At 46.6% G+C, this 11,257-nt stretch overlaps 1 protein-coding gene across 6 annotated transcripts in view; it reads left to right on the top strand.

The window, feature by feature from the left end:
* Positions 1-11,257, top strand: part of TIPRL (TOR signaling pathway regulator) — a 37,691-nt gene that overhangs the window by 22,214 nt on the left and 4,220 nt on the right. For all 6 annotated transcript variants that reach the window (XR_015053337.1, XM_085864319.1, XM_085864323.1 and 3 more), the window contains 3 exons: positions 1,624-1,755; positions 3,490-3,585; positions 3,677-3,736. Coding sequence is in view for 5 of the 6 variants with exons in the window: in XM_085864319.1 (XP_085720445.1) it covers positions 1,624-1,755; positions 3,490-3,585; positions 3,677-3,736 (288 nt within the window). In the remaining variant the exon portion in view is untranslated. The remainder of the gene's footprint in view (positions 1-1,623; positions 1,756-3,489; positions 3,586-3,676; positions 3,737-11,257) is intronic.

Genomic DNA, 11,257 nt, shown 5'->3' on the forward strand with positions numbered 1-11,257 from the left:
AACCTCCTTGCGTGGCTCCCCATGGTGATAACTAGTTGGGTCATTTTGACGATCCTCCCAGAGCAACAGGTTAAGACATTTGTCAGGATTGAAAAACATGTTTCATTTATCAGATCAGCATCTAATAACTTGAGATTAGCGGAGCAAGTGACACAGCTGCTGTCTATTGATCTGTCTGTGGGAAGGGGTATTGTTTTCAGCACAATTTAGAGTATCAGAGAGGTCATTTATGTATATGAGGAACCACATTGATGTCCTTCACTGGCTATGTACACATCCCAAATCATACTACTTATTTCTGTGAAGGCTCGTGTGGATCTGTGAAGGCTCGTGTAAATAAACAAATGTTGAGTGCATTTACCACCATGAGAAAGGAGGTGCGGTTGATGTTTGGAAGCATTTGCCCTATTGTCAGAGGAACAAAGTTAAATTCAATGAATGATCAAAACATCAACTTTTAATAAAATCCCTTGGTTAAAGAAAATAATTACACTGTACCCTCAAGGTTTCCACTCCAATAGTGAAAAGTGGGTACGGAATTTGAGGATACCTTGATGAGTAAAGCAAGTGTTGTCTTTTTAGGTCATCTCTTCGAGCATGACCTAATAATATGGGTGTCTATGTCCTTCGATCCGTCCGTCCGTTCACAATGAAGTTGAAGCGGGAGATCTGGTCATTAGTGATCCTGATAGAGGTCGATGAGACGTACACGATGGTATGACTTTCAAGGTCACCAAAGGTCAAGGTCATGAGGCCTTTGAAGTTGCGAAAATGACGATTTTCAAATTCTATCTCCTCCGCCATTTCTCAAGCGATCTTGAATTTGATTGTAGCATATTAATCTATGGGACAATATCTAAATTTGGTCGGGCCGGATTTTCGATATTCGCTTTCATTTTCATGTCACGTGACCTTCAAAGTTGGCAAAAAATGCGAAAATGATGATTTTAAAAATCTATCTATCTCCTACATTTCTCAAGCGATCTTGAATTTGATTGTGGCATATGAATGCATGGGACAGTATCTAAATTTTGGTCGGGACGGATTTTCGAATTTCGCTTTCGTTTTCGCGTCATGTGACTTCACACTTTGCAAAAAGTGCCCTACCTTCAGGAGGCTATATATTCTCTACTGGGCATGGTAAAAGTTAGTGAATGGTGTTGTTGCATAGCAGCTCATGTCCATTCGAAAGAATACCGATATCTTCGAATACGTACACGTCACGTGACTGAATTTTGCGAAAACTGCTTCATGTAGTTGCAAAATGACGATTTTCAAAATCTATCTCCTCCTACATTTCTTAAGTTATCTTGAATTTGATTGTGGCATATGAATCTATGGGACAATATCTAGATTTGGTCGGGCCGGATTTTCGATATTCGCGTCACGTGACTTCAAAGTTGGCCAAAAATCCCTCCTGACCCGAGAACACGACACCCTAGTAACAGGAACTCATGCTTGTTTCTCGCAGAGATGACCGTCACTCCCGCACGGGTGTATTTTTTTGTAATAAACTTGCAAACCGAGTTGCAAATATGTACAAAAGCCCAGTTTTAATTCAGAGCATCATTGTGATATTTTTGGAGGTTGAATTCTGGTTTGAGGCCTGTGTGTCATTCACAGGTGCAGCCAACAACGGAAAGGATTGACCAGGCCAAGCTGATGAACCGGGAGCCGATTCTTTTCTTCGAGGATGTCGTACTCTTTGAGGATGAGCTACACGATCACGGAATTTCTATCCTGTCTGTGAAAGTGGTACGACTTGGAACCATGCTGCCTCTGCTTGTTGGGATGTCTGTCCTTTTATGCTGTCTGGTTGGAGAGTTAGTTGTACCCTTTTTTTTGCCATTTGGTAGATTATATCGGTGTTGTGTTAAATGGCATCCTCTGTACACCTATTGTCATTGTCTAACCTATGATTAATGTATTTGTCCAAATTTATGCATTCTGTAGTTCATTGGTTGTTGTCAAAAGGGAGTTGAACCTTAATAGCTCTGATTGAATGACATTTTCTGGTCAAAATGCCAAACAATGTGACTCCTTTAACAGCCTGGAATGTTTGGTTTATTTTTGCCTCACCTTCCATCCACCCGCCCCCCTCCCCTTCCATCCACCCGCCCCCTCCCCTTCCATCCACCCTCCTCCCCTTACATCCACCCCTCCCCTTACATCCACCCCTCCCCTTCCATCCACCCCTCCCCTTCCATCCACCCCTCCCCTTCCATCCACCCCTCCCCTTCCATCCACCCCCTCCCCTTCCATCCACCCCTCCCCTTCCATCCACCCCTCCCCTTCCATCCACCCCTCCCCTTCCATCCACCCCTCCCCTTCCATCCACCCCTCCCCTTCCATCCACCCCTCCCCTTCCATCCACCCCTCCCCTTCCATCCACCCCTCCCCTTCCATCCACCCCTCCCCTTCCATCCACCCCCTCCCCTTCCATCCACCCCTCCCCTTCCATCCACCCGTCTCCCTCCCTTGTTCCATCCACCTAATCCGCCCCTCCCATTTTCCATCCACCTGCCCGCCCCTCCCCTTTTCCATCTGTCCGTCCGCCTCCCATTTTCCATCCGTCCGTCCGCCCCTCCCGTTTTCCATCCGTCCGTCCACCTCCTCCCGTTTTCCGTCCGCCCCCTCCCGTTTTCCATCCGCCCGTCCTCCCCCTCCTCTTTTCTGTCCACCCGACCGCCCCCTTCCCTTTTTATGTCCGCACCTCCCCTTTTCCATCTGCCCGTCTGCACCTCCCCTTTTCCATCTGCCCGTCTGCACCTCCCCTTTTCCATCTGCCCGTCTGCACCTCCCCTTTTCCATCTGCCCGTCCGCACCTCCCCTTTTCCCTCCGCACCTCCCCTTTTCCATCCGCACCTCCTCTTTTCCCTCCGCACCTCCCCTTTTCCATCCGCCCCTCCCCTTTTCCATCCGCACCTCCCCTTTTCCATCCGCACCTCCCCTTTTCCATCCGCACCTCCCCTTTTCCATCCGCACCTCCCCTTTTCCATCCGCACCTCCCCTCTTCCATCCGCACCTCCCGTTTTCCATCTGCCCATCCTCCCCTCCCCTTTTCTGTCCGCCTGACTGCCCCCTCCACTTTTCTGTCTGCTCCTCCCCTTTTCCATCCGTTCGTCCACACCTCCCCTTTTCCATCCGCCCATCCCCTTTTCAATCCGCCCGTCCGCACCTCCCCTTTTCCATCCACCTATCCGCACCTGCCCTTTTCCATCCGCCCATCTCCTTTTCCATCCGCCCATCTCCTTTTCCATCCGCACCTCCCCTTTTCCATCCGCCTATCCGCACTTCCCCTTTCCCATCCGCTCCTCCCCTTTCCCATCCGCACCTCCCCTTTCCCATCCGCCTGTCCGACCTCCCCTCTTTTTTTCATCCGCCCGTCCGCACCTCCATTTGTCCATCTTCCTGTCCCCCCCCCTCCTTCCATCCACCCATCCTCCTACCCTTTTCCCTCCACCCTCCCCCACCCATAAACTACTCAAGAGGGTCATGCCAAGTGGATTCTTCCTGTTGCTGCGGTTTTTCCTTCGAGTTGATGGTGTCGTGATCAGAGTCAATGACACTCGTATCTACCACCAGGTACACCATACATTTTCTCCCATTCGCACATTTTGTCCTCATGTTTTAATCCCCCATTCATTTCAAACATTGTGTTTGTTTTCCCTTTCAGGCTGATACTTCATATCTGCTCAGAGAGTTTGTGACAAAGGAGAGGTACATCAAAGATATCGTGAGTCTCATGAAGTCCTCTCTCTTCATAAACCAGGAATTCTTGTTATTTTGCGATTGTATTTCAGGATTATTTCTGTTGTTTTCTTTTGAGGCAGTTGATTTAGAAAGGTAGTTAGGGGGAGGGCAGGGGCATGGGCATGGGCAGGGAAGAAGACAGGGAGGATGTTATGAGAGTTACAAAATTCTTATCTATTTGCTATTTTGGCACACATGCTTTGCAGTTTTGTGGGGGTATATATATTTTTGCGGTTCAAGGAACCGGCCCCAAAGGCAATTGTTGGCACACAACATACAGGTCCCTCAGTTTAGTTATTTCCACAGTATAAGTTCAGAATAGTCGCTTCCCCTTGTGTAGTGGGTTGAATGTGTTGGTAAAGGGTTAGATAGGTGTTTTCCCCCTCTTCTCACCATTTCTTAGGGGGTAATTGTAAATCACCTAAGTATGAGCTTCGTGACACAGGCTGTGCAACACGGGCACTGGCTAATTTGCATTTTGTGCCAAAAGCTCGTTTGAATCGCGTGCCGAGACCAAACTACCCCTTTACACAACCTCCCCATAATCTTCCTTCAGACGACGCAATAAGTACACAACACTTATCATTTATTCGTGCACGCTTTTATTTGCACTTGTTTTTCATTTCACACTTTCATTTACATTGCATCAAGACATTATACTGTGCACGCCATTCATCGCCCCAAGACCTCACAACCCACTAATCACGACATCACCTCCACCGCACATGAACTACCCTCCTTCCTCCATCATCATCACCTCATCTACACCCCCCACAGACCAGGGGTGCAAATTAACATTTTTATCCACCGGCCAGCAGGGCCGGTGACTAGAAAAAGTTGCCGGCCCAGCAGAATTTCTACCAGCCCGATAAAATAAAGACAAAAGTCACAAATTTGATATCAAACACTTTTAATATATCGACCATGTGGAGGTACTCGCTATAACCTTCAGAAAATGATTTTCGTTGTGCAGATCACCAATCTGGATGAAATTTGGCATACTTAAAGAATTTTAGACGCCGAGTCCAAATCCACTTGTTTCCACGTCGAGGATGTGACATAATTGGTCATTTTTGGCAGTTAAAGATGCACCGAACATTAAAGCACGATTTTGACACAGAAATGAAGAATCAAGGAGAGACTGATATGTACGTCAAAGAAAACTCTTGTGAGGTCTTAAAATGATACAATATGTTTATACAGAGCCCTATTCACTGTTATTAAAGATGTTTATCATTAAAGGTCGTAAACCGAAGCAGTTACATATTTTTACCGGCTGAAAACGTCTGGACCGACCAGACAGGCCTTCGAGTTGACCAAGGCAACTTTTTGCTTAAAAGGCAGCCACACTGGCTATTAAAGGTAAGTTACATTGACTATTAAAGACAGTTACAGCGCCTATTAGACAGATACATTGGCTCTTACGGATAAAATCAAAGACAAAGACACTGCGCGACAGCCTGGTGAAAAGTAGAACTGCCACAAGAAGATTACTGTCTTAGAACTCCAGTATTTCTTGCTCTGAAGCGGTTGCTGAACTAGGCTCTTGACTGCTGTTATTACAAAACTCAAGTCCACTATTACATGCTAACCAATCTGAATACTACTGTGTAGTAGATCACCACAGCAAAAGCAGTGTGACACCCGCATTCACAGTTCGTCGTCGGAATCATCGTCAGTTCTGCTTTCATCATCCATAAGTTCCATTTCTGCATGGGTCTGTTCATCGTTGGCGCAGTTTTGACACCCACAGCACTCTGCGCAGGACAGTCCTCTTGACCGGCAAGAACACTGGTTGGTCTCACATTTCGTCTTCTTGCAATTACATTTCATCGCCTCTAACAGTTCCTTCGGCGCTGGTGGTTTGCTCAGCCAGTGAACATTCAGTGCTCCGTTGCGTTCCATCCATCCGTGAAATGTAGGAGAAGGGGCTTCTATAAACCTCTCAGTCACGCGGTGGTGGATCGCAGAGTGATAGTTCACTCTTTTGCAATGCAGCATCAGAGCGTCGCTTGTCGGCGGCAACTTCTGTTCTCCCAGCGATTGGCTGCAGAATAGCTTGTAGCGAGCCTCATCCACACTCTTCATGGTCGGCTGATTGTACATGGCGCAAACGAATTGTTCCAGGTCGTGAATGATATTCTGATCTAGCGTGAATTCTCGACCAATGCTCCCGAAACAGGTGATGAGATGGGGACTCTTCATCATCAAGTCAAATGGCCTTGTTTTGCCCTTACCATGGAATGCACTGGTGGTATCACTCCCCGTGAAATTGTGCATACCGATCACCGCATCGCAAACAGAACTTTCCAGGGCATTACTCAGCTTCCTAATATCAACGACGATAATGTCCTTGGGACTTCCTGTGACCAGATGGAAATTTCACGCCCGAATCGACTTCGAGTGAGCCAATGCCAACACAAACACATCCGTGTCGAAACTCTCTATGCGAACCGACTCTTCATTCTGTCCCGCGTGAGCGGCATGAAGCAGGAGCTTCGTGTCAGCTTCCTCATGGTCACATTCAAGTTCAGGTACTGATGACACAGTCATGACACCATTCGACCCCTTGATTTTCTCACATTTGCCGGCATGACTGACGTACAACAGCATGTCACCCAGTTTTGATGGAGAGATGTTTCTCGTCCACGATTCGACGATGAACTCTATCAACGCCTCCTTGTTGGCTCCGCTCAGGAGATAATTGGCCCACTGTTTTGGAAGGGCTTGATCACGTCTGTAGATGGTTCGTACCTGAAGATCGCCCGCCCTGCCCGCTCGTCTGGCGTGCTCCAGGCACTTGATGCTGATACTTGGGTAAGTATCAAACACCACATCCAGTCTCGAAGATTGGTTATGTCGTGCTTTGGCCACTACGATGTTCAGCACCATCTCTTCCAGTTTGCCGAAAGTGTTAGGCAGTGAACCAGCCTTTATCGCCTGAATAACGGCCATTCCATCCACAATTGTTGCACCTTGGATAGGCCGAGCGTCCACACGGCAATCGGGCCACAGTTTCAGTGTATGGTTGCGGAGTTTGGCTTTGTCCGTCTTAGCAATCGAACAATCACCGGATGCCAGCGGGAAAGATATGTTCACCAGTGGGTACGCGAGCAGATCGTGGAGTGTTACATTGCCTTACTCGCCAATCAACAGCAGTCGTGTGAAAAGACGACATTCATTCGCAATTTCAACCTTCGGCGTCTGCTGGTGGGGAGTCGCCGACTTGCCTCGCGCCTTTGAGAAAGTTGCCAATTTGGCCTTCGAAATCGGACTGAAGAATGGGACCTCACCCGAGAGAAGCCGATCACGTATGAATTGCACGACAGCATTCTCTCCCTTGACATACGCGTTCATAAAGTCTGCGGAAGTGGCTGGCAGTGCGATGACACCTGAACTAATATTGACGAGTTCAAGGTGAGCGCCGGAGAAAGGGTTAATCATTTGAAGTACTGTGTCCATCACTTGTACCACCACTGCTTCGTTCTTCTTCGAGCTCGACACATCCAAATCCTTTCTCGTTCGGGGCTCGTTGTGGATACCCGCCATGGACTCGCATTTCCTTGCGATTTCCGCACGTGCTGTTTGGGACAGGATCCACTTCTTCACAGCTGTGCTTTTCTGAGTGTAACCAATGATGCCTCCACTGGTCTTGCTGTCCCTATTTAAAGTCTGCTCTATGATCTGATCACACGCAACACTACTAAATCCATAACGAGTATGCCGTTGGGCAGTCCATTTGCCGTCCATGAACGCTTGATAGGTGTCTGGGTGGGAGTGCTCTCGCCCGGCCATTTCCAGCCACTAAACGGGTAAGTACCTTGCATAGTTTAGGTGATCGTACGCAAACTACCAGGGCATTGATGCTCTCATGATAGCAAGGTGTTTCGGCCAGTTCGAAGTACGAGTTGCCCGTATAAGCTCTAGTGATAGCTCTACCATTTCCAAGTAGGGCCATGTAATGTCCACACTTTGGTGTTTGTTCAGGTCATCCCTCACCATGAGTGCTCCCGAGTATAGAACATGTAAATTGAGGTCTGAGTCACCCTGCTGTGGACCCTGGCTGGCTTCATCCTCTGTAGTTGACTCTGTTTCTTTTGTAGAGCTACTGTCTACAACAGCAGCCTGAGCAATGGAACCAATATCAATGTCCTTCATGTACACCACTTCGCTCTCAGACAATTTTGGTGGACGATAGAAAAATCATGTCTGGGTACCGTTCCTGTAGTCTTTTCTTCAGTCTTGTTGCCTGGAAGTTGGCCTTATCCTGACCTTCGCTTACTCTGAGTAGGTCATTGAAATCTTGCACAACTTCTTCATATGTATAGATTGCTTTCCATCAATGAGTCTTACCTGGATTACTTTATCACAGAAAATGTCAAATGTTGAGTCATAGTTCACTCTCTGAGTTTGGAGTTTACTTTCACTCTGTCTGTGGTATGTGTCATTCACATACTCGTAATAACATTTCTGGTGATAACAAACTTCCAGCGCCACACACTCTTTATTCTTTATAGTTGTCATTATTCTCAAATCACGTTCATCTCTCCTCTGCTCAGCAGTTTCCCTCAGCTTTCCTCCATCCTGTGTTTCTGCCAGGGACAACTGATCACGTTGAGATTTTCCTTTGACGCAGATGAATTTGTTTTTTTTTCTGGCATATCACACAAACTCTTGGCAGTACATCAGCTGATTTGCCAGCCACCCTTTCTACAGAGGTTCTGAGGGATTTTCTACGTATTTTGTGGTACTAGTACGTGCCCGTAAAAAAAACAAATAATAATAATAAATAAATAGTCAAACCGCGAGCAACAAACAACAACCATGCAGGCCGTTTCTTCGCTCTCGAATGCCCGTACGTGCGTGGCCCGGAAGTTCGAATATTATTCGCACTTATGATTATTCGCAATTTAGTTTTAATACCCAATTATTCAATTAGCGCCAACATATTTTACCTTTTCGCAATGTCGTGGCAAGGAAAAACAAAAAGAAAAGAGAAGAGAGAGAAAAAAAATTTCCTTCCTGGTTCGGAGCATTCCAGCACTCTGATGTTACCGAAATTTATACACCGTCTAATATGAAAACGATCATAACTTGGGGCATTGTGTTTATCGATAAATGCACATAAGAAATCGACAAATTATTAGAATACATGAAGTCATCATTATCCGGAAGTCCGTACGTTGTAACCCGTAATGGATCAGGAAGTTCATACGTTGTAACCCGTAATGGCGAACGCGGCTGAGCTTCCCTTTCCCATCAGCCACGTCCACACAACAACGTGTCTATCATTGGTTTGGTAAATAAATGGCCATAACTTGGGAAGCACTTGTCCGATTAATATCAAACCTTGAAAAGGCACATCCTCGGGTCCCCAGCAATATACCTGGCAAGTTTCAATTAGATCGGACCAGCGGTTGTCGAGAAACTGCGGTCATAGACACACATACACACACACACACAGATTTCTGGAATTATAGATAGATGAGTGCCCCTCTTCTTCGAGTCCGCCCACCACCTCACTTGCTCGAGCAGAAACTGCAGTAGTGCTAGCTTCTGATTTCCTTTTCCTGGCTTCAGTACATTTTATATAATCCTTGTTACAAAATGACGCATAGCAGAACCGGTGACAGCCGGCATCTGCAAGAGGATCAGTCATTGGCAGCAGTTTCATAATTTGATCAGCCAGCAAACGGCATTTGTTGATAGATTCACTATCTGTGGCGTCGCACCAAGCCTTCGCACGCTCACATACCTTAAGCCAGCTCTTATCCGTGAATTGGGTCACTTTCTCATCATCCTCCCCGCTCAAGTGTGAAACAATGCATATTTGGTTGCTGAAAGACCAAAAAAATCACTCAATCACCAGACAACCATGGGCGTCGCCATCTTGATGTGTTGTTTCCTGGTCGTTTCCTCCGCGATTACAAGCACGCCACGCCCACTTCACGGCGGTAATTTCAAATGGTAATAACTGTCGGTGTGTCAACTTGTCCATATGGAAACAAGTAGGAATTTCAATGGTGTGTTCTCATGAATGTACAGGGTGAATTTCGTTTAGATTGGTGATCTGCACAACGAAACTGAACGAACCGACCCACCTTCACATGACCTAATACTCACATGAGTGAGTTTGATGAGTGAGGTTGGTTGGATGATTGAGGTGAAAACGGGAGGTGCATTATCTTTGTGTACATTTTTTTTTACCTCCGCCACCGAAGGTGAAGGAGGTTATGTTTTCACCCTTGTCCATCTGTCTGTTTGTTTGTGTGCGGGATATCTCAAAAAGCTGTGGACGGATCCGGATGAAATTTTGTGGGCAGGTTGGGTGTGTGACGAGGACGAACTGATTAAATTTTGGTGAAGATCCGGATCCCGATCCGACTACTAGAATTTTTAAAGTGATTCTTCACCCTTGAGAGATGGGGCCACTTGATTCAATTTTGGTGAAGATCCGAATCTGGATCCAATAATTTTTTAAGTGATTCTTCACCATTGAGAGATAGGGCTAAACTAATATAGAGCATGGTCTCAAAAAGTTGTGGACAGGTTGGGTGTGTGACCACGATGAATTGATTCAATTTTGGTGAAGATCCAAATCCGGATCTTAATAAGAGCATTATTTAATTTTCCAAGTGATTCTTCACCATTGAGAGATTGGGCCAAAAACGATTATATAGCATGCTATTTCAAAAATGTATTGGGCCCAATATGTTCTCGTGGGTCATGCATTACGTGGCAGAGGTATGCACTCCACCGAGTGCCCTTGGAGTTTTTTTTATTACTGCATTTCCCCTTTTTTGATTTCATGCCTGTGCATTAAAATGCTGCCAAGCACCGTATGTTCACATTTTACATTGTCCTGAAATTGATAAATCCCCTTTTGTTGAATTTCATTTCTGATCTGTCTGTGTTCGTATTTTCCCCCATTGGTCTAGTGCTGTTCGCACCTACGTTAGTCTGGGAGGTTATAATTTCCCAATTAATTGGCTTTCATCGAAGTCCTGTATGCACTCGCTGTTGCTCGGCCGCCCCAGTTAAGATCTAATTAAGATAAGCTTCGTGCATAGCTGAGGGCGCGTCCCCCGATCAGGAGATCACGTGACCTCCAGTTAACCGGCAATTAGACGAAGGACACTGGACCAAGTGGTTGACTAAATGGGGTTTGCTGTTGCCGAGCAACCCACCACGACACAAAGTTATTCGTGCTCAGCGGCCTCAGGCACAGTAAGTCAGAGGGGAACTGAGGATAACCCCTCGTAGCAGACCAGAAAACCGTAGCCGTAAAAAGTGTATACATATTGTTACGGATCCCGGGGTGGCGGGAAATTCGGACGAGTGCGTCAATCACTGTTCGTAACCAGTTTGGGTTTTCGCACCCGACTCTCGACAGCCAAATGTTACAGATTCAGCGCCACCCTAACCATCGCCGTCTCCGAGGTTATAACGCCGGATGGTTCGGCACAATTCTCGGGTTACGCGTCTCGAACCACGATACCAAAAT

The sequence above is a fragment of the Eptatretus burgeri genome, chromosome 18 (assembly GCF_056783735.1).
Source record: "Eptatretus burgeri isolate ZD-2024b chromosome 18, Ebu_testis_v1, whole genome shotgun sequence".
Classification (NCBI taxonomy): Eukaryota; Metazoa; Chordata; class Myxini; order Myxiniformes; family Myxinidae; genus Eptatretus; species Eptatretus burgeri.